Here is a 24,545-nt window from a genome sequence, read left to right as displayed (position 1 = left end):
GCATATTTATGGGTCTTGTTTTTTTTTATGCATTCTAATACCCTATATCTTTTGATTAGAACATTTAGTCCATTTACATTCAGAATGATTATTAATAGATATGAATGCAGTGCCATTGTGTTACCTGTAAAGTCAATGTTCCTGTAGATTGTCTTTGTTGCTTTTGGTCTCTTTCCCCTCAAAGCGTCCCCTTTAATATTTCTTTCAGAGCTGGTGTAGTGTTAATGAACTCCTTTAATTTTTGATTGTCTTGGAAACTCTTTGTCTTTCCTTCTATTCTGAATGACAGCCTTGCTGGATAAAGTATTCTTGGCTGCATATTTTTCCTAGTAACATGTTGAATATATCATGCCACTTTTCTTATGTCTTGCCAAGTTTCTGTGGACAGATCTGCTGCTAACCTTATTTGTCTACCCTTGTAGGTTAAGGACCTTTTTTCTCTAGCTACTTTCAGAATTCTTTATCTTTGTATTGTTCAAGTTTCACTATGATATGCCTTGATGTTGACCTATTTTTGTTGATTTTGAGGGGGAGATCTCTGTGCCTCTTGGACTTGAATGACTGTTTCCTTCCCCAGGTTGGGGAAGTTCTCAGCTACAGTTCATTCAAATAAGCTTTTTGCCCCCTTTTTCCACTCTTCTTCTTTTGGGACTCCTATGATATGGATATTATTGTGCTTTATGGAATTGGTAAGTTCCCTAAGCCTGTAGTCATGATCTAATGGTTTTCTTTCCCTCTTCAACTGTGCCTGGGTGGTTCTGTTGGTTAAGCATCTTGATTTCACCTCAGGTCATGATCTCAGGGTTGTGAGATCAAGCCCCATGTTGGGCTCCACACTGAGCATGGAGCCTGCTTAAGGGTCTCTCTCTCCCTCTCTGTGTCTCCATCCCCCACCCCTCTTAAAAAAAAAAAAATCATGGTCCAAAAAAAACAAAAAAAAGTAAAAGGAACAAAAAAAGAAACAGACAAATAATTATAAGTCTGCTTCCAAAGAAAAAGAAAGAAAAAAGAAGCCTGACCCATTAAAAAGTAAGAAACCAACAAAAAACTATAAGCTTGAGTCCAAAGAAAAAAGAAGGGGGAAAAAAAAAGAAAGAAAAGGGAAAGCCCAGTCCTATTTTCACCAGAACTGAAGCTGATGCTTTGGAGCACTCTGTGATCAGTATACTTGGTACATGCAGTGGGCCTGTGTTAGTCCTCTATGGGAAGAGGCCTGCTTTGCTGGCTCACAGTCAGACCTGCCCTATTAAAAATGCCCCTGCAAGGTGCAGAAGGGCAGGGTTTGGTGTAAGTGGCTGCACCCTCCACTGGGGGTGCTGTGTTGCTCACTGATGTCGGACTGTGCTGGTGGGCGAGGGGTGGGTGGAAGATGGCAATGCCCTGCCCTTTAGTCCCAGGAAGGGGAACTCGCAGCCCCCGCTGCTCAGGAAGCCCTCACAGAAAAGCAAACAATCTCCCCTCCTGTTGCCCAGGCCTCCTTCAGATGCCTGCCCTCAACCTGTCCATGCCTGGGCCTTCAGCATGCCCCACACCAGAGTTCTCCTGTGTTTTTATCTCTGCTGCACAGCTGGGATTTCAAAACTCCAAATCTTAAAGGACCCAGCAAGGTGTGGACCTGTCCCCCTCCTCCAAGAGAAGAGCCTCGCAATGCTGTTCCTGGAGCCACTCTGTCATAGAGAAAGCAGTCGCACGGGCATTCAGGTGCCTGGAGTCTATGATGAAGTACTGGGGAAAGCTACAACCAGGTTATTGGCCCTCTGTGCACTCTTCCTGTCCCCTGCTATTAAATGGCCACTCAGTGGTGCCCACTGGGTCCCTTGTCCTTGGAGAGACAATATACCCTCTTCCAAATATACCCTAGGAGGGGGAACATTTTTTCCCAGTGCTACCCAGGGCATCCCCACACTGCACTGTCTGCCATCCACTCCCTGGAGCACTACCGTCTGCCTGGCTTGATTCTGGCAAGTGGCATAGACTCCTAAAACCTTTTGAGCTCCACTGTTGGCAAAAATCTTGCCATAGTCAGTTCCTCTTGATTACCCAGTCAGTGGTCCTAGGGAAGTTTTTCTTGTGCAAACCTGTTGTGCTGTTCTCTCTTGCCTTCTTTCCCTGTCCTCTCTCCACAAAAAGGGCTCCCACCCCCTACCTGGCAACATGGCTTTTCTCTCCCCCAATTCACATCTCTGAACCTTATAGCCTCCATGTTCTTTCCCTCTAATTGTGCAGACTGTTCTCTTAATCCTCAGATCTGTTTCCTAGTTGTTCAAAATGTTTTGTGCCAATCTAGCTGTGTTTGAGGGACAAGGCAAGATCAGGCCCCCCCAAAACTACACCACCATCTTAACTCCTCCTCAAAATTTAATTTCTAAGTACTACTTTCATTCATTAAATTATTCATCAAATATTTAATGAATGCTTGCTAGACCCTATTTGAGGTTCTTGGGGCACATCTAAATAAAACCAAGTCTTTCTGTCTTTGTGAAGTTTACATTATCAGAGAAAAACAAGTAATAAATATGTAACTATATGCTAAATACTTTCAATATGATATTCTTAGTATTATTCAGTCCTATATATTTTCTAAATTCCTTTATGATTTCTTCTTTGGCCTGGGGTCTAGGCATTATGGTCACATAATGTAGCTTAATAATCCTTATTGGTTGATAATTTGAGAAAGCCTGCTTTCTGAGTGAAATTATGGACAGTTCAATTGTTTTATGTTTGAAAAGAATGTATGTTCTTTAGTTATTTTATGTGGCCTTTAGATAAAAACTGTTAACTGTATTATTTCAACTTATTTTTGTCTGCTTGCCTATACATTATGGATTTGTTTTAAAATCTTCCATGATTTTTGTGTTTTGTCATTTTTTTCCTATAATTGTGATGGTTTTTTATTTCTGCATTAAAGTACATTATCAGATGCTTTCAAGTTCATTAATTTAGTCTTTCCAATGAATCTTTTTTTCCATTGAATCATTTTCTTAATGATTAGGTTGGACTAACTTTATATCTAGTAATTCTTCTTTCCTGAGATTTCTATAATTTTGAAAACTAATATTCCAGCCTTTTTTTCAGCCTGTTTTGGCTAATTTATCTTTTTATTTTCTCTGCATCACTAGGTTTTAGTTGTGTCTCATAAATAGTGTACGTTTATTTTTCTAATGATCTTATGGTTTCTTATCTGGTGAATTTAGTCTACTCAAATTTATTACGATCACTGGCATTTTTTTTTTCACATCTAAGGTGTCTGTGATTTTAAGATACATCACTATTTTGTATACATATGTTGAGTCTCCATTAGATGCTTAAAAGTTAATAATTTTCTTCCTCTTGAATCATTCTTTTTGTGTTTATGTAAGATCTGCTTTATATTTAATACCTAATAGTGTGCGTTAAACTATGACATGATACCTTTAAAATAGCCTTACATATGGAACTCGTAGAGCACTCAGTGTTGCAATCCTACCTTAAGGAACATTTTTTTCAAGTTTACTATCAAGTTTATGTCCCACTTTTCTGTTTTGGACTGGTTAATTTTTCTACATGCACAAATCATTGTAAATGACAATTAAATATAACAATACTACCAGGCAATGTGCATGACTCAACTGAAGTGAAGACAAATAGACAACCTGGGACTAGCTTTGTGACTATATGGGCAGTGAAACTGTCAAACTGCTGTGTGGTCAGCAGCAACTGTATGATGTCTTCAGTTATTAGATGCATTCAAATTTCAGAGGTAATAAAATATGAAAAACTGTGGTGAAAAATTGATATAAAATTGATAATATATTTCACTTACCGTATTTTATATTTACCCTGCCTTTTTTTAAAAGAACCTATTCTTTCCTGATCTTCTATTAGATTTTTAGGTTTTCTTTATTCTTTTTTTCTTTACTGATCTTGAAGTTCTGAATTTTATTATTTTAGTGGTTACCTGTAAACTCAATGCACTCTCTTGATTTAATAAACTGAGAAGCTAATCAGTGTCTCTACTTTTCTCCTGGATAAATACATGGCATTACAACACTATACCTCTAGTCATCATGTTCCTATTTTGTACATTATTTTTGTCCGTGTTTTTAGTGAACCTTATTCTAGATTGATAATTATTTTCTCTCAGCATATGAATATGATATTATTCAATGTCTTCTTACTGCCTTGTTGCTATTGAGAAGTCTACTGTCACTTCATCTATCTTTTGTATGTAATCTAATCTTTTCTATTGAGTTGTTTGTTAGAAGTTTGTCTTTAATGTTCTGCAGTTTGACTGTGGTGGGCTGGAGTACAGATTTATTATTTATCTTGCTGGGGACTTGTGATTCTTAAAGGATTCATGACTTTTATCAGTATTTGAAAGTTATCAGATATTATTTATTCAAAAGTGCCTGTCCTCTGTTCTCTCTGTCCTCTAGTTCTGGAGATTTTTAGAAAATTGTGTTTCTGTCACATATTACCTTAGTGTTTCATAATCTCTTTTTCATATTTTATATCTCTATATTTCTGCGTGGTAAATTCAAGATTATTTCCTCAGATCTAATCTGTTTCACTGTTTTCTTTGTCGCTCTATCTGATCTACCATTTTGGCTATTCATTAGGTTTTAAATATTAATGATCCTATATGTATTACATGTATTAATATATAGAAAAGTGCATACAACATAAACATACAGTTTATCAAGAAAATATATCTAACAGCAAGATACTCACAATCTCCATCTGGGTCAAACATATAATATATCAACAAACCATGTTCTAGAAGCTCTGACATCTCTTCCCTACCTTGTAGTAGTAACAACACTGTCTAGACTCTTTATGGTTTTTATTTTACTGTTTTTCGTTATAGTGTGTGTGTGTGTGTGTGTATCCATAAGCATATATAATTTGTGGGTTTTTAATTTATATAAATAGAATCATAAGTATACACTTTGTTTTATGTTTTTTCACTCAACATTATATCTAAGATATTGCTGTATTATTACTCCATCTGTGTTCCATTCATTTTTTTCCTACAATGTATTTCGTACTATGACTATCATACAATTTGTTACACATTCTACTAAAGATAGATGTGTGTGTAATTTCCAGCATTGGACTATTCCAAATTCAAACTTATTCCCATATTTCCTCTTGGAGTTTTTTTTTTCTTTTAAAAATATTTTATTTATTTATTTGTCAGAGAGAGAGTACAAGCAGGGGGAGCGGCAGACAGAGGAAGAGGGAGAAGCAGGCTCCCCGCTGAGCAAGGAGCCCAATGCGGGGCTCCATCCCAGTACCCTGGGATCATGACCTGAGCCAGAGGCAGACGCTTAACTGGCTAAGCCACTTAGGCATCCCTCCTCTTGGAGTTCTAATGTATTTCTTGTTTTTGGTCCCTGTCTCTTAGATCTCTGATGTTTTTTGAATTACAACCAGTGTGTTCATTTTTCATAGAATGTTTTGCATTGTTTCTTATGCTACTGATACTTTGTGTCTGTTATCATTTCAAGCAGATATTTGAGCTCTATAGGAGGTCTGAATTGCTTGGGGTTTATGCCTTTTGTTTGCTTTCCTTCCTGTTTTGTAGTGTTGGACCATTGACTCATCTTTAGCTATGCTTTATCTCTGGTAATCATGGGGGTCCAGTGTGTCTCTTGAAGATTTGTTTCTTTTGCTTCTGCAAGGTATTCAGGATTATCATTTGGCTTCAAGTCCTTGTACCATACTATTGTATAAATTTGAGCCTCAAATTCCTGAAGGCAGCTTTGGAATAACTAATTATCAGGAAAGACTCTACTTTTCCTCCCACTCAGGGCCTAAGCCACAGAAGGTGGGGATTTTTGTCTTTGTTTTTCTTTTTTTTTTAATTTTTTTTATTATTATTATTATGTTATGTTAATCACCATATATTACATCATTAGATTTTGATGTAGTGTTCACTGATTCATTGTTTGTGTATAACACCCAGTGTTCCATGCAGAATGTGCCCTCTTTAATACCCATCACCAGGCTAACCCATCCCCACACCCTCCTCCCCTCTAGAACGCTCAGTTTTTCAGAGTTCATCGTCTCTCACGGTTTGTCTCCCCCTCCGATTTCCCCCCCTTCATTCTTCCCCTCCAGCTATCTTCTTTTTTTTTTTTAAACATATAATGTATTATTTGTTTCAGAGGTACAGATCTGTGATTCAACAGTCTTACACAATTCACAGCGCTCACCATAGCACATACCCTCCCCAATGTCTATCACCCAGCCACCCCATCCCTCCCACCCCCACCACTCCAGCAACCCTCAGTTTGTTTCCTGAGATTAAGAATTCCTCATATCAGTGAGGTCCTATGATACATGTCTTTCTCTGATTGACTTATTTCGCTCAGCCTGACACCCTCCAGTTCCATCCATGTCGTTGCAAATGGCAAGATTTCATTCCTTTTGATGGCTGCATAATATTCCATTGTATATATGTACCACCTCTTCTTTTTTTTTTTTTTTTAAGATTTTACTTATTTATGTGACAGAGAGAGACACAGTGAGAGAGGGAACACAAGCAGGGGTAGTGGGAGAGGGAGAAGCAGGCTTCCTGCTGAGCAGGGAGTCCAATGCGGGGCTCGATCCCAGGACCCTGGGATCATGACCTGAGCCGAAGGCAGACGCTTAACCAACTGAGCCACCCAGGTGCCCAAGTACCACCTCTTCTTTATCCATTCATCTGTTGATGGACATCTTGGCTCTTTCCATAGTTTGGCTATTGTGGACATTGCTGCTATAAACATTAGGGTGCACGTACCCCTTCGGATCCCTACATTTGTATCTTTGGGGTAAATACCCAGTAGTGCAATTGCTGGATTGTATGGTAGCTCTATTTTCAACTTTTTGAGGAACCTCCGTACTGTTTTCCAGAGTGGGTGCACCAGCTTGCATTCCCACCAACAGTGTAGGAGGGTTCTCCTTTCTCCACATCCCCACCAACATCTGTCGATTCCTGACTTGTTAATTTTAGCCATTCTGACTGGTGTGAGGTGGTATCTCATTGAGGTTTTGATTTGGATTTCCCTGATGCCGAGCGATGTTGAGCACTTTTTCATGTGTCTGTTGGCCATTTGGATGTCTTCTTTGGAAAAATGTCTGTTCATGTCTTCTGCCCATTTCTTGATTGGATCATTTGTTCTTTGGGTGTTGAGTTTGATAAGTTCTTTATAGATTTTGGATACTAGCCCTTTATCTTATATGTCATTTGCAAATATCTTCTCCCATTCTGTCGGTTGTCTTTTGGTTTTGTTGACTGTTTCTTTGGCTGTGAAAAAGCTTTTTATCTTGATGAAGTCCCAGTAGTTCATTTTTGCCCTTGCTTCCCTTGCCTTTGGCGATGTTTCTAGAAAGAAGTTGCTGTGGCTGAGGTCGAAGAGGTTGCTGCCTGTGTTCTCCTTTAGGATTTTGATGGACTCCTGTCTCACATTGAGGTCTTTCAACCATTTTGAGTCTGTTTTTGTGTGTGGTATAAGGAAATGGTCCAGTTTCATTCTTTTGCATGTGGCTGTTTATTTTCCCAACACCATTTGTTAAAGAGACTGTCTTTTTTCCATTGGACATTCTTTCCTGCTTTGCCGAAAATGAGTTGACCCTAGAGTTGAGGGTCCATTTCTGGGCTCTCTATTCTGTTCCATTGATCTATGTGTCTGTTTTTGTGCCAGTACCATATTGTCTTGATGATGACAGCTTTGTAATAGAGCTGGAAGTCCAGAATTGTGATGCCGCCAGCTTTGCTTTTCTTTTTTAACATTCCTCTGGCTATTTGGTTTCTTTCTGGTTCCATACAAATTTTAGGATTATTTGCTCCATTTCTTTGGAAAAAAAGTGGATGGTATTTTGATAGCGATTGCATTGAATGTGTAGATTGCTCTAGGTAGCATTGACATCTTCATAATTGTTCTTCCAATCCATGAGCATGGAACGTTTTTCCATTTCTTTGTGTCTTCCTCAGTTTCTTTCATGAGTATTTTATAGTTTTCTGAGTACAGATTCTTTGCCTCTTTGGTTAGATTTATTCCTAGGTATCTTATGGTTTTGGGTGCAACTGTAAATGGGATCGACTCCTTAATTTCTCTTTCTTCTGTCTTGTTTTTGTTTTTCTTTGTTTTTGACAGTGGTGAACTCTCTCTTTCTTGCTTTCATTCTTTCCCTCTCCTTCCTCACCCTCCTTCCCCTCTTTCCTTTTCTTCCCCTCCCTCATCTCCCCATTTCTTTCTCTCTCTTTTTTTAATGTTTCACACTACTGAAGATGTAGCCCTTGGAAAATTTGACTTTATGTGGCCAACTTAACTTCAAATCTCTGCCTGTTGCAGGCCCAAGGACTTGTCTTTTTCCCAAGAGAGCTTTAACACTAATATCCTTGGCTACCCAGAGTAGGCAGCCTCTTTCGGGCCTGTAGCACAGCCTAGAACATTAATGCTCATGTACCTTTCCCTCTGGTTTTTCAATTTCTCTTTGTTTTGGGCTTCCTATTTATCTGTCTATCTAACCAGATCAACTCTTCATTTATAAGAAAGTTTGATTTATTAATTCATCATCTTGTTTATTTTATAGAAGAAGGTTTTTGGTTTATCTACTGCACTATTAACATTCTTTATCAGAGATAAAGAATGTTTTATCTTATCTTAAGGTATCTATCTTAAAAAAATAGGTTTTGGGGCGCCTGGGTGGCTCAGTTGGTTAAGCGACTGCCTTCGGCTCAGGTCATGATCCTGGAGTCCCGGGATCAAGTCCCGCATCAGGCTCCCTGCTCAGTGAGGAACCTGCTTCTCCCTCTGGCCCTCCCCCCTCTCATGTGCTCTCTCTCTCTCTCTCTCATTCTCACTCTCTCAAAATAAATAAATCTTTAAAAAAAATAGGGTTTTTTTTTAGGTTTTCTAGTTGCCTTCCGTGTAAGTCTTTGGCTGCCAGTGTCAGAAACTCAAAAGTATTTAAGCAAAGGGGGGATTTATTAATTCTTATAACTCAGAAGTATAGGGCTTTTCTGGCTTCAGGTTTGTATAGTCTAGAGCTTAAGCAAGGTCAACAGGGTCCTTTCTCTCTCCCTGCTTTACCCTTACTTTTTTCAGTGTTGGATTTTTTTTCAGAATTCATTTTCCATTTAGCTGAGGAAAGTAATTTTAAGGATTTGGTATCCTCACGGTTTATGGCCTCCTTTTGTTACATAGTATTTTACTTTCAAATCCTAGGAAATAACTTTTTGCCTAGTTGGGGCATGTTGCTCTTTCTGAAACTGGCTACGGTGGCCGGTGGGCTTGTATATTCCAATTGGCCAGGTTTGGTCATCTGCCCAACTCTGAGATGTAAGGGCAGATATACTGTGTTAAGCAGCCCTACTAGGTCCACATGGGTAGAAGGCAGTTTGGTTCCTCAAAGGAAAAACCAGACAGAGTTCCCAATGAATAGAAAAAAGTCCTAGGAGGGCAGATATCTTATATGTGCAATATGCATTTTTTAGCAGCTCATCAGACCTCTGGTTAGAAATTTAAACAAAGATGTGAGACTGCTATAACTTCAAGACTATCACTGTCTCTGATCATTCTTTTCAACCCTGAATAGATTAATCAGCAGTAAGCTACCAAACAAGATCCCTTTCCCTCCTTTATCAAGTCCTAACAGTTTCACTTTCTGAAATCTCTGGAATCTGTTCATTTTTCTTTATCTACCATTGATAGTGTAGTCCAGGCTGTAGTCCTCTTTCCTCTGAGCTATCAAAATTAAATCCTTAGTGATCAGTCAGTATCTACTCTGGTTCCCCTTCAGTCTGTTCTCCACACTGTGGTGTAGTGATCTGTTCAGAATGCAAATCTAATTATGTGTTTCCTATCCTCCAACTACACCTCAAGTTTTTAAAACCTTTCATTAGGCAGAAATTATTAACTAGATTGACATCTGGCCCATCATCACTTCTCCAACTATTCTTGCTCAATAATTCCCTTTTATATAAATTATATATTCTCTTATTACTGTCTACCTCTCCTTTTACACTTACTATAATTACAGTTTTGCACTTGTATATGAGTATTTGATGAATGTCCGATTTCTCCATTAGACTGTAAAAGCAGATATCATGTCTGTTTTCCATTATCTTTTAATTTCACTAGCTAGAATGTGACTTGGCTTACAGTAGAAAATAAATATTTATTTCATTAATTAACTGATTGATTACTATAAAGAGACCTCCGTGATAACGTGGACAATTTATTTGTTCAACATCCATCTCCAAGAGCTTTCTAGTCAATTGATTTTGGATTTAGGCCCTCCAATATAATCTGACTTAGAAGTTTATGGAGAATATTATATAGCTATCAGATGACAAGTGTGGGATGTTTTGAGTATCTGTCAACACATAGTTATGTTCATGTGAAATAATGTGAAAGGCTATAAAGCAGTATGGCTATACTCATTGAAATCAGCAAGGAGTAGCCCATTGCACTGGTTAAATACCTCTTTTCCCATTAACACCCAAATAAGTTATTTATCTAGTTGAAACCCCCAATTTTTCTTTTGTGCTTTTCTGCTTACATCTGTTGGGCTTGATGATGTATTTGCTGCTGGGGCCACTTGCTTTTAGACAAGAAGCAGGAAGTTTCTACCAACTTCTACCTCAGGAAGCAAAGACCCCTGCCCAGAGTCAGTACTGCACTAAGTGGACCGGGGTTAGGACAGGGCAGTTTCTCCCCAGGCTTGGGCACCACCCTAGTAAAAATAGTCTGCCAGAGGTGGGAAGAAAGGCTTTTCTTACCCCTTCTTCTCTAACAGGACTGGACCCCTTCTTCTATATTCACTCTCTTTAGTTTTTTCTTGCCTTAGATATGGATCATCCATCCCTCCTGCAGTTCCCTTGGGACTACTGTATGGGTGACGGTGGAATGACTTTACATGCATTAAGGTTAAAAGGTTAAAATTACTTGATATAAATACATTTAGTTTCTTTGGAAAGAGCTCTGGGTTCACAGTTTATATCATAATCAAGTAACACTGAAGTAATAATTTCTTCAAATGGTTGATAACAGTCTGACATAAAAAATTTTGGAAAACAGTTAAAGTTGTGCATGAGTTGGCTTGACTGTAAAGTGGAATTAATATATTTTGGTAAATTTATGATTTTTTAAATATGTGCAAAAGAAGAAAGCTGATGGAGTTAGAAGAAAGAGAGGGAGAAATCTTAGTAGTCATAAGAGGATGGCATCTGATAAACATACTGAAAATATACTTGAAGAATTGATCTTGTTCTCCATCTGTTAGGTGCTGATATTTAATCATATTCAACACTAGTTCTACCTTCCTTTCACTTTCCTTTAAACATCCTACTAACACTTGACACAGTGCCTTGCAAGTTCTGGCCTCATGATAAATAACTATTGGTTAGCTGAAGGAATGAACGGATGAAGAGTGAAGAGATGAATGACAAGATTCTAGACTTTCACAGTAGAAATAAATACATTAACTTATCAAGATTTGAAAACCATAACTTTTCAATAATTTAGATAATATAGATGAAAGGATTGATTTGATCTAAAAATTTGAATGGTGAAATTATCGGAAGTTTGATTACTATATCTAAAATGCAGCGGCACCTGCCTGGCACAGTTGATAAAGCAGGTGACTCTTGATCTCGAGGTTGTGAGTTGAGCCCCATGTTGTCTGTGAAGCCTATTTAAATAATAAATGAGTAAAGAAGAAATTTTAAAAAATGCAAATGATAAATAGGAAGTTAGATAACTTGAAGTGAGCTTTTTAGGAGATACATATTATTTAATGTAGGAATCATTGATTGCTGTTCAGAAAATGATTTTTAAAAGACTTTATTCTCATTCTCGATTTATTTTAGAATTTTGCCACATAGAAATTGTTTTGAACTTTCCAGTTAAGATGAATCAGTTTCCAGGAGCGCCTGGGTGGCTCAGTCGTTAAGCGGCTGCCTTCGGCTCAGGTCATGATCCCAGGGTCCTGGGATCGAGCCCCGCATCGGGCTCCCTGCTCCGTGGGAAGCCTGCTTCTCCCTCTCCTTCTGCCTGCCTGCCACTCCCCCTGCTTATGCTCTCTCTCTCTCTCTCTCACTGTCTCTGTCTCTGTGTCAAATAAAAATAAATAAAATCTTTAAAAAAAAAAAAGATGAATCAGTTTCCATTTCTGAACTGTCATAGATTTTAATTTAATAAAATTGAATCAGTAGATTTTACTATTTATCATATACTAGTTAATGCTACCTATCTAGAAAAATTTCCCCCTACGTTTGGATCTGTGTGATTAATATCTGTTGGTTTCCATGTTTGAATATTTGAATATGGCTTATGGCAAAGTGTGGGCTGTGGTGTCAGATAGACTGAGTTTCAGTCCCCAGTCTGCACTTCTTAGCAAATTATTCAGTTTGTCAAACCTTAGTAGTATCTTGTGTAAATGAAGATGATACCTACCAGAAGAGGTTCTAGGGAGGATGTGATAAGTGAAGATAAGTAAAATGCTTAGCACAGTGTCTGGGATATAGTAGAAATTCAGTAATTGGGAACAACTATTTCTCTCTTCCACCCTATGTTTTGTTCTGCAGCTTTCCCCACAAACAAACCGGATAAAGATGCAAAACATGTAGTAAAAGTGGTAAGTATTACTCTTAAATTTGTATTTCATACATATTTCACTTTTTTTGTTTTCTACTTTATTCCTGGTATCTTTGTAAAAACAGTTTTTAACTTAGCTTTTAATTTTACTTATCAATAAATGTGTTATGGTATATTTTCACATTATTAAAATGTAAAGACTGGAGAACTTGGTTCTTCTGTGTTGACATTTATCATCCTTGTATCCCATCTAGCTGTCTCTCCTTTCCTTTCTTCCTCTTTACTCTAAGTGGTAAGGTCCTTTAAGGCAAGGATGAGGTTTTAGTTTTGTTTGTATCCCCTATGCCTAGTACAATGAATGAAGTATAGTGGTTACTTAGTAAAGGTGCCATGGGTGAATGAACCCCATGGTAGTCTGCAGTATATCTACCCTCATGTCCATGTTGGGAGACATGGAATGTCTGTGTAGATAAAATTCTCAGTGCTTTTAGTAAGTTTTTTTCCATAAGAAGACTTTCATGTGTAAGATTGTGTAGAGGTAGCATTACAGTATATTAAATTTAAACTTGAGATTCTCCAAGTTTATTTAGTGCTTTTCTGAGATTGTTAGTAGAAATTTGATGCCTGTGTTTTATAATAAATTATTCAAGCACTATTTATATACTATGTATACTCATATTTTCACAGTTGAAATATCAAATCTATCTTTAAGATTATTGTTTCCTAATAAAATTAATTTTTCTTTTATAGGAATATCAAGAAAATGGCCCATTATTTTCAGAACTTAAATTTTATCAAAGAGCTGCAAAAAAAGACTATAGTAAGTAAATTTAGCAAAGCAAGCTACTTCCATATGCATATGTGTGTGTGTGTGTATATATATATACTAAAGTAAATGTTAATATTTTTCTTTTGCCTTCTGGAAAATTGTCAGTTAGAATATTATTGTAATTGATATAATTAACTATTATATAAAAGTAAGATAGATGCTATGTAAATGTTGATATTATATACATAGTGGGTTATATATTTCAAATCAAAATTGTTTCTACTACTTTATGTACAATGTCAAGTTGTTGGTCTAAGCTACCAAGAGTTCTCTAAGTATAAAAGATAGAATGAAATCATTTCTTTTGCAGGAAACCATTTGGTGTCAGAGGTTGTAAGGAAAAGATATTAAAATGGGCAGTAGATACATAAACAAAAGGAATGGCCATAGAATGGATTAGTGTAAGGTATATGGAAATGATTAAACATTAAAATGATTTAGACCATAAGTTAAAAGTGTTAGAAACTTGAATGTTGGGAAATTAACTGGAGCTGGAAATCACATGTAAGAACCCCCAGTTAGAGGAATTGAATGTGAAATGAATGTGAGCAGAGCTGAAGAACAGCAGAAGCATTTTGTAAGCACTGTACAATATAGATGGACTAAGTAGAGCTTTCAAGAGGTTAATATGAATAAAAATGATAATAGTCAAGGTCTTCTGCGTTATGTTTAAGAAAAAGGATGATGAGACTAGCCTCAATAATTAACTTTGTTTTCCTTAATAAAACCTTCTAAATGGTACGACAGTGGTCTTTACAACTGCGTAAACTATGTCAGGGTGACAAATAGAATCCATTAAACTTGATTGTTTATTGTAGAGCTGTCGTACACATTAAATATATATGGTAGAAAAGTGGAAAATAAGCTACCTGACGGTTTCAGTGGATTTGATTTTTTTAAAACTAAATTTAATCAAAGCAGTTTCTGTATAACAATTTCATAGTAAGATGATTTTTCTGCCCAATTTCTATTTTTTCAACTACCATGGCTTCAAATTTTTAAGTAATGGAAAAGAAAAAGCCATCTCTCTACTGATTCTTTGGTACTTAACATATGTTCTATTTCATTTTATTTTAATTTTTTGAACATATGTTATATTTTAAAATTTAACATATAAGGGAATGAATTTTTTTCATGAATAGAAACACGTGTATATGATGCTAGTGCATTTTATGACCATGACTACTTTTGTTTTGGTTATAATTGCTTTAATTTAAAATTTCTGTATGTTGTTATGTTAATTATAGTGATAAATAGAATTTGAAGCCACTAGATAGATATATTTGATTCTTTAAAACATTTACTAGAAAGGTCTGATTTCTGTTTAGGTTAGCCAAATAACTTCTAGGATCTATGTAAAAGTAAGAAATAACATTCCTAAAAATATATATATCTTTTTTCCTGTTAAATTTGTCTTTGTAGTCAAAAACTGGATAGAACTCAAACAACTTGATTATTTAGGAATTCCTCTGTTTTATGGATCCGGTATTACTGAATTCAAGGGAAGAAGGTAAAATGGAATTATAATTGAGTATTGTTCTATGACTGTGTCTTATGTGCTCTAATATCTTTGCGATATAACAGATTACCCAAATCATAGTAGCTTATAATAACAGACTACTATCATCTTAGTTTCCATGGGTAACTAACATGGAAGTTACCCATGGAAACTATGGCTTCCCCAGATGGTTCCAGTTTAGGACTTCTGAGGATGTAGTCAGCTGTCTGTTGGGTTGCCATCATCTCACGACCTGACTGGGGAAGGATCTGGTTTCAAGGTCACTCGTGTGGCTGTTGGCAGGCCTAAGAAGATCTGCTTCTAAATACACTCATGTGATTATTTACAGGCCTCACTTCCCCAGGCCTCTCAATAGGTCTCTCAGTAGGCTGCCTCAGTGTTATAAAGACATGGTAGCTGGCTTCCCCTAGTGCAAATAATTGAAAGAGAGAGAGGGAGAAAAAGCACACGCACACATAGGAACATGCATTCAAGAATAAAGCCACAGCCTTTTTATAAATGAATCTTTAGAATTTAAATAAAATTTTGAAAAAAATAAGGTTAACATACAGTGCAATATTGGTTTCAGGAGTAGAGTTCAGTGATTCATGACTTACATATAACACCCAGGGCTCACACCCAGTGATTTATGACTTACATATAACACCCAGCCCATCCCCTGCCCACCTCCCCTCCATCAACCATAAGTTTGTTTTCTATCATTAAGAGTCTCTTATGGTTTGCTTCCCTTCCCCCCCCTTCCCCTATGTTCATCTGTTTTGTTTCTTAAACTCCACATGAGTGAAATCAGATGGTATTTGTCTTTCTCTGCCTTATTTTGAATCTTACAGTGATGTCACATATTTCCACTATAGTCTCTTTGCTAGGGGCAAGTCACTAAGTCTACTCTATACACAAGAGAGGAGATTTAATTAAGCTTTGTCTCTTGAGAAAAGGCACAACAAAATTTTATAGAAACATTTTTTTTAAATCACCACATGTGGCTAGTCATCACATATAAATAATTGACTAGTTAATTGACTAGTGATTTTTAAAAAAGAAAAAAATCAGTTAGGTACCCCATCTTGCCCTTTCAATAGCCTTTTAAAATAGGTGATATCTTTTTTCCTAGGATGAGGTAATAGGCTCAGTGGTCAGTGCTTTGTTCAAATGGTGTTTAAATGCTATCAGTAAAAACAAAATGAATGATCAGTAATCTTGAAACAAAGTAAAGGGCTGCTAATAGAGGACTGAATGGCTGAGTGGATCATGGTATATCCATATCATATAATATTATGCAGCCCATTAAGGAAATCGGTTAGAGCTATACCGGTTGGGAGGTATAGTGGGAGGGTTTCAGTGAGATACTAATGAAAAAAGTATGATGCAGAAAAGTGCATGTAATATGATCACATTTTTGTAAAACAAAGACAAAAATTCCTTTATGTCTGTGTTCATGTGTGTATACACAAATGTAGACTAGGGGCTGATGTGGGCATGTAAGTGAAGGGAAGAAAAGGGGCAGAGGTGACAAACAGAAAAGAAGTACATTTTTTAAAAAGATTGATTTGATTGATTGATTTATGAGAGACAGAGTGGGAGTGTGGGTGAGAGGGGTAAAGGGGGAAGGAGAGAGAGTCTCAAGCAGACTGCACACTGAGTGTAGAGCCTGACGCGGGGCTCGATTTCATGACCCTGAGATCATGGCCTGAGCCAAAACTAAGAGTTAGACATTCAACTAACTGAGCCACCCAGGTGCTCCGAAAAGAAGTACATTTTTTAAAGTCAGGTTTATAAGTGTGTAGAGAAATTAAAATATGACTTATAAGGTCAAGAAACAAATATAAATAAAATTTTCTGTATGGACAAATAATTTGTCCAAGGTCATATAGTGACAGGGTGGTGAAATCAAAATGAATCAAACTCAGGACTCTTTAATTTAGAAAGAGCATTCTCTTTTCATGACCTACGACTGAGCGTGAGTGAGCGCAGCATTCCCTTCTATTAGAAACTAACTGCAGAGTAAATACTGACTAGTATCTTTCTGTAAAAGAACAGCAAGATTATTAATGTACATTCATTCTTTAATGGTTCAGATTTCAGTATTCTTCATTGTTGGGTTGGGGGTGTTTTTCCTTGTTTCAAATTCATAAATAGGCAGTTTCAAGCATTGCTATCTTAAGATCTCTTTTTGACGTCTTCTTCTTATAGTTACAGATTTATGGTAATGGAAAGACTAGGAATAGATTTACAGAAGATCTCAGACCAGAATGGTACTTTTAAAAAGTCAACTGTCCTGCAGCTAGGTATCCGAATGGTAAGAATGAATGACTTAGTTCACATGCCTCATTTTCAGATTATTTACTTGTTACAATATACAAATTGTTGCCCTTTGTGGAATTATCAGAGAATGAAGGATTATTGCCCTAGAAATGTCAGTTATTTAGAGTAGAGGCTATTTTGGTGAAATTGATAACAGTGGGCTCTGTAAGTGACAGAATGTGCTGTGTTTGGCACTACAAACTCAATTAGGCATTGGTTCTACAGTCTGATTTTTTTCCCCTCACAGCTTTGTTTTACATATCAGAACAAGCTTGCATTGCTATAAGAATAACCTCTCTTTTGTTGGTTATATTTATAACAATGCAAACGGTGGCAAAATATATTATTTTCCATACTAAACACGTGATGGTATGGGGGTGCTATAAAGTTTTTAGTATGAGTTTGGGATGGTGGCAGTAATTACTATGGCAATGAATAATATATACTTTGCCAAATAAGAAGCAATGAAATCTTAATAGCACCCATGCACACATTTTGTTTATACCACATATTTGTCTTATCTTGTTTGTGTTTGGTTTGCCCAAGCTCCATTTTGTTTTTTTCCATTTTAAATAGAATGAAACTGCTCATGCCAGGTTGGGATGTGGCAGATAGAACTCGTTAATTTTCCTGTTCATCCGTTTAGCCGGCCAGCAAATGTTTATTGAGCACTGGGTGTAGGTAACATGCAAGGCTCAAGGGCTTCAAAGATGAAGCTAAGGTATTTTCTATTACTCTCCAGAGGGAGAATGCCCTTCCGTGTGCTCATGGACATGGTGTTTTGTTCTGGGGTCTCCAAAACTTGATTTATAATCATTGGTTGGGTGAGGAACTGCTGAGGGAACTTCATGATTATTTTACTTTGGATCTCTGATTTTATTGTGTTTTTCCTCTTTGCACAGGGTGATTTGGCCACCAGGCTGTCAGGGGCGTAGGCATAGGCACTGTTGAATCTTGGTTTCCTTCTCTCAGAAGTTTAATTAAAACACTTGATATTTGGGGATCATGTTATTCAACTTTTTTCCAGGATTAAGTGACCAGTACATGTGATAAATAGATAAATACATAATTATAGAATATGTCACTTTGCTATTGTTACTATGAAAAAGATACGTGTTATTCTATATTCAGAATGTTTGAAGTTGATCATGAGTTTGAAATAGATATCAATATAACCTTACGTATTTTTTTTTTCATAGTTGGATGTTCTGGAATATATACATGAAAATGAGTATGTTCATGGTGATATAAAAGCAGCGAATCTACTTTTAGGTTACAGAAATCCTGATCGGGTAAGTACAGTATTAAGCTTTTGTTGCCAGGAAGAATCCTCGCAGTATCATACTGAGACATTTGAAAATCAAACTCCTAACCGAGAAGAGTTTACAAATGAGGATTAACGTGTTGTGATTTATCTTACCTTGTTTATCTCATTTAATGCACTAAACTAAAAAGTAATTAGGTTGGGGAAACTGAGACTCAGAGAGGTTTAAATAATTTATTAATGGACATATAGTTAAGTGGCTGAAATTTGAATTTCTGACTGACTTTGTTTATACAAAGAACCATCCAAATCCAGTGGGAAAAGGGATGGATTTTTGCAGAGAAAAAAAATTAAAAGTCACATTAGCTCCTCTTTCACTGTATAAACACGTAACTTTTAAACAGAGCAGCATTTCCGATGGAACTTTCTCTGATGATGGAAGTATTCTGTGTGTCACTGTGCAGTATGTTGGCCATCAGCCACATGTCAAGCACTTGAGACGTGGGTAGTGCACCACCAAATGCCGAAAAGGATGTGGAGCCACAGGAACTCTCATTCCTTGCTGCTGGAAATGCAAAATGGTACGGCCACTGTGGAAGACAGTTTGGCAGTTTCTTTAAAAACTGAACATATTCATAACATATGATCTGCAATGACATTGCTTGATATTTACTCAAAGGAGTTGAGAATTTATATCCACACAAAAACCTACACACAGCTATTTATAGCAGCTTTATTCATAAGTGCCAAAACTTGAATCAATGAAGATGTCCTTTAATAGGTGAATGGATAAATAAACTGTGGAACATCCAAACAACGCAATATTACTACTCAATGTTAAAAAGAAATGAGGAGTCAAGACATGAAAAGACATGGAGGAACTTTAAATGCATATCACTAAGTAAAAATCTGTATAATTCCAACTCTACAACATTTTGTAAAAGGTAAAACTATGGAGATGCGAAAAAGATCAGTGATTGCCAGTGTTTAGAGGGGAGGGAGAGATGAATAGGTAGAGCACAGAGGATTTTTAGGGAAGTGAAACTGTTCTGTATGATACTACAGTGGTGGGTACATGTTGTTTTACATTTTAAAACCCATAGAGTGTTCAACACCAAAAGTGAACCCTAATGTAAACTATATAGACTTTGGGTTATAATGATGTGTTGCTGTGTAATGAGTGTAGGTTCATCCATTGCAACAGATGTAATACTCTGGTATGGGATGTTGATAGTGGGGGGAGATTGTTGGGAGGTGGGGGCAGTGGGTATATGAGAACTCACTATACTTTTCCACTTAGTTTTACCTAAATAGTTCTAAATTTACCAAAATTGAATCTAAAACTGCTCTAAAAGAGTCTTTAAGAATGTGACTAATGTGACTGAGGAACTGAATTTTAAATCTCACTTAATTTTAATTAATTACTAATTAATTTTTTCAGTTTTAGCTTGCTTTTCCCCACCAGCTTTATTGAGGTATGATAGGCAAAAATTACATATATTTAGGCTGTACAACATGTACGAAGTAATGATTTAACATATAATACATTGTGAAGTGATGACCGTCATCAGTTTAATTAACACATTCATCACTTCATATAGTTACTTTTTTGTTTTATTTTGTTTTGTGGTGAGAACATTAAGATCTATTCTTAGTGAATTTGAGGTACACAGCATTAACTCTAGGCACCATGCTGTATGTTCGACCCCTAGAACTTATTCATCCTCTAACTAAAAGTTTGTAGCCTTTGGCCAACATCTCCCCACTTTCTCCCCCCCCCCACCCCCCAGGCCCCTGGCAACCACTTTTCTACTCTCTGGTTCTATAAGTTTCACTTTTTTACATGCCAACATATAAGTGAGATAATACAGTATTTGTCTTTCTGTGTCTGGTTTAATGTCCTCCACGTTCATCCGTGTTGTCACAAATGGCATATTTCTTTTTATGGCCAAATAATTCCATTGCATGTATCTACCACATTTTCTTTATTCATTCATCCTCCAGTGACCACAAAGGTTATTTACATATTTTGGCTATTGGGAAAAATGCTGTGGTAACATGGGAGTGCACATATCTCTTTAAGATGATGATTTCTTTCTCTCTCAATATATACCCAGAAGTTGGGATTGCTGGATCATACGATAGTGCAATTTTGAGGAACTTTCACACTGTTTTCTGTAAAGACTATACCAATTTCTCTTCCCACTAAGCGTGTACAGGGTTCCCTCTTCTTCACACATTCACCAACAACAGATTAGCTCTTGTCTTTTTTGTAATAGCCATCCTAACAGGTATTGAATGATGTCTTATTGTGGTTTTGATTTTCATTTCTCTGATGATAATAATTTTGAGCACCTTAGACCTGTTGGGCATGTGTGTATCTTTGGAATAATAACTATGCAGGTCCTTTGTGTATTTTTTAAATTGGGTTATTTTCTTGCTAGTGAGTTGTATGAGTTTTTATATATTTTGGATATTAACCCCTTATCAGATCTAGGGTTTGCAAATATTTTCTACATTTGGTAGCTTGCCTTTTTATTTTGTTGATGTTTTCCATTGCTGGGCAGAATCTTTTTAGTTAGATGTAATTCTAGTTGTTTATTTTTTGTGTTGTTGCCTGTGCTTTTGGTGTCAGTTGAAAAAAAAATCATTGCCACAACCCATTTTCATGGACTGGAAGAATTAATATTGCTAAAATATCCATACTACCCAAAGCTCTCCCTATCAAAATTCCAATGGCATTTTTCATAGAAATAGAAAAAACAACCCTCAAATTCGTATGGAACCACAGAAGACCCTGAATAGCCAAAGCAATCTTGAGAACAAAGTTGGAGGCATCACACTTCCTGATTTCAAACCATATAACAACACTATAGTAGTCAAAGCAGTATGCTATTGGCATAAAAACAGACCAGTGGGACGGAATAGAGAGTTCAGAAATAAAGCCGTACATACACTATCAACTGATCCTCAACAAGGGCACCAGTAATATACAATGAGAAAAGAATAGTCTGTTCAATAAATTATGGTGGGAAAACTGGACAGTGACATGCAAAAGAATGAAATCGGACTCTTAACCTACACCATACACCAGAGTTAAATCTTTAACCCATTAAAGATTTAAATGTAAGACCCGAAACCATAAGACCAGAAGAAAATGCAGGGAAAAAAAGCTTAATTTCAATTAATTTAAAATTAAGTAACTCCATTTGACTAGTAGCCACTCTATCAGACAGGAGAGATTTAGAAAGTGAAAAAATTGAGTCTATAAAAAATTTTAAAAATCATGGTTGAATAACTGAACTCTAGATGAGGAAAGAAATTCCTAAGTAATGGTACAAAAGAAAAAATAGAAAATACTGAGAAATTTCACATTTTAAAATGTCTATATTAAAAAATTGAAAAAGGGGTGCCTGGGTGGCTTAGTCGTTAAGCGTCTGCCTTCGGCTCAGGTCATGATCCCCGGGGTCCTGGGATAGAGCCCCGCATCGGGCTCCCTGCTCAGCGGGAAGCCTGCTTCTCCCTCCCCTGCTCCCCCTGCTTGTGTTCCCTCTCTCGCTGTGTCTCTCTCTGTCAAATAAATAAAATCTTAAAAAAATAAATAATAAAAAATTAGAAAAAAAGAAAGACAAATGAGAAACTGGAAAGTATGTTTATGAAAGATATTGGGATATATATATAGCAAACCAAAAAATTAGTAAGAAAAAAAACACCAAATATTTTCTTAAAATAATGATTGAAAGGAATGGACAGAACACAAAAATACAGCTGTCAGAGATGAATGAAAAAAGTTCACCGTCACTGGAAAAAAGAGAGATGCAGATAAAAGCAGTGAAGTACCATTTTAAAAGAACTTACCAAATTGGAAAAGCTGAAAATAATAATTCAATGCTATTGAGGCTGATGAGGGTGCAGGCCCTTGTAGAATGCCAGGGGGAATGTAAATTAAATGGGAGTAGGAGAAGAAATTAAGTTAATGGAAGGGCAATTTGGCAATATATATTAAAATTCTTTAAAAGTCTGCATACTTTTTGAAGGTTAGGTTTATTGAAGTATAATTTACAAACAGTAAAATTCACCCTTTTTGCCGTACAGTTTGATGTGTTTTGACATATGTATGTCTTATAACCACCACCACGGTCCAGATACAGAGTGTTCCTATCATCCTCAAACTTTCTCTCCTCCCCCTACAGTCAGTCCCCTTCTCTCGCCACACATTGGCCTCTGGCCCCTGGCAATGATCTCTGCCCCAATAGTTCTTGCATTTTGGGGGAATGCCACATAAATGGAATTATAGGCTATATTCCCTCATGCCTGGCTTCTTTCACTTCCCATAATGTTTGTGAGATTTACCCATGCTGTGGTTCATTAGGAGTTCATTCCTCTGTAAAGATAGATAGTATTCCATTGACAACCACTACAGTTTATCTGTTTACCTGTTGGAGATTTATGTTATTTCCAGTGTGGGGGGCAATTATTAGTAAAGTTGCTAAAAACATTCACGTAGAGGTTTTTGTGCAGATACCTGTTTTAACAACTTCTGGGTGAGTAACTAGGAGTGGGATTTCCAGAATCATAAGGAAGTGTATGTTTGTCTTAAAAGAAACAGCCAAACTGGTTTTCAGAGCGATTGTACTGTTGTTACACATTTCCACCAGTGATGGGTAGTTCTCTGCATCTTGCCACCACTTGGTTTCATTAGTTTTTAAAATCTTACCCGTTACAGTAGATGTGTTGTCATATCTAGTAGTCTTAATTTGCATCAGTTATGTAATGACTAATGATACTGAGCATCTTTCATGTGTTTATTTGCCACTCTTTTATCTTCTTTGATGAATCAAATGTGCCCAGTTTTAAATCGATTCCCTTATTTTAAGAGAGCTTTATGTTTTAAGGACAGGAGCCTCTGTCAGATCTTTGCAGAGACTTTCTGCATCCGTAGCTTACTTTTTTTCTTACCAGTGTCTTTCAGAAGGCAGCTGTTTTTAATTATGATGAGACCCAATTTATGATTTTTTTTCTTTTATCATTTCTGCTACTTCTGTCCAAAGCCAGGATCACAAAATGTTTTCTCGTAAGTTTTCCTCAAGGGGTTTTATGGAACTCTCCTATTTAGATACCTGATCTATTTCAGGTTTGTATTTGGTGCAAGGTAAGGGTCAAGGCTCTTTTTTTTGGGGGGGGGGAGGAAGATACACAAGTGCAGTTGCTCCAACACTGTGTTGAAGGGAACATCTTCTCCCCAGTGAATTGCTTTGGCTCCTTTGTCAAAATTATTGACCATCTATGAATGAGTCTACTTCTGGATTCTCTATTACAGTATCATATAGTCAATATCACACTTTCATGGTTGTGAACTTAGGTAATAGGAGTCTTCCAACTTTGTTCTTTTTTTCAAAATTATTTTAACTATTCTGGATGCTTTGCAATTCCATATATAATATTTTAAAATCAGTTTGTCAATTTCTGCCCAAAAACCTGCTAGGATTTTGATTGAGATTATGTTGAACTGTAGATTAATTTGAGGGAATTGAAATCTTAACAATACGAGTCTTCTAACTAAATGCCAAGCTAATTCACTGGGAAATGACTGATCTTTACTCATTTTTATTTCTTTTGTTTTTATATTTAACTTCAAAATATTTTTTAAGGATTTTTATTTATTTGACAGAGAGAGCACAAGCAGGGGGAGCTGCAGGCAGTTGGGAGAGGGAGAAGCAGGCTCCCCATTGAGCAGGGAGCCCGATGCGGGGCTCGATCCCAGGACCCTGGGATCATGACCTGAACCGAAGGCAGATGCTTAACCGACTGAGCCACCCAGGCGCCCCCAAAATATTTTTTAAATTTCCTATGTAATTTGTTTTTTGACCCCAGCGTTGTTTGGAAGTATGTTGTTTAATTTCCAAATATTTGGAAGTTTTTAAATTCCTCTCTGCTATTGATCTTAATTTAATTCTCTTGTGCTGAAAGAACTACTTTGTATGATTTCTGTACTTTTAAGATTATTGAGAATTACTTAATACCTCAACATACAAGCTAACTTACTAAATATTTCATGAGTCC

The 24,545-nt window shown here is 36.7% G+C and overlaps 1 protein-coding gene across 3 annotated transcripts in view; it reads left to right on the top strand.

Annotated features, from left to right (window-relative positions):
* The window catches only part of VRK2 (VRK serine/threonine kinase 2), a 117,642-nt gene that overhangs the window by 31,857 nt on the left and 61,240 nt on the right, over nt 1-24,545 (top strand). For all 3 annotated transcript variants that reach the window (XM_025868794.2, XM_025868795.2, XM_025868796.2), the window contains exons 3-7: nt 12,560-12,609; nt 13,320-13,389; nt 14,821-14,908; nt 17,108-17,213; nt 18,418-18,510. In XM_025868794.2, the coding sequence (XP_025724579.1) occupies nt 12,560-12,609; nt 13,320-13,389; nt 14,821-14,908; nt 17,108-17,213; nt 18,418-18,510 (407 nt within the window). The remainder of the gene's footprint in view (nt 1-12,559; nt 12,610-13,319; nt 13,390-14,820; nt 14,909-17,107; nt 17,214-18,417; nt 18,511-24,545) is intronic.

This window comes from Callorhinus ursinus, unplaced genomic scaffold (assembly GCF_003265705.2).
Source record: "Callorhinus ursinus isolate GAN/ISIS: 27379988/994484 unplaced genomic scaffold, GSC_fseal_2.0 scaffold10, whole genome shotgun sequence".
Taxonomy (NCBI): domain Eukaryota; kingdom Metazoa; phylum Chordata; class Mammalia; order Carnivora; family Otariidae; genus Callorhinus; species Callorhinus ursinus.
The sequence above is the reverse complement of the archived record's forward strand: the minus strand, read 5'-3'. Positions and strand labels throughout refer to the sequence as shown.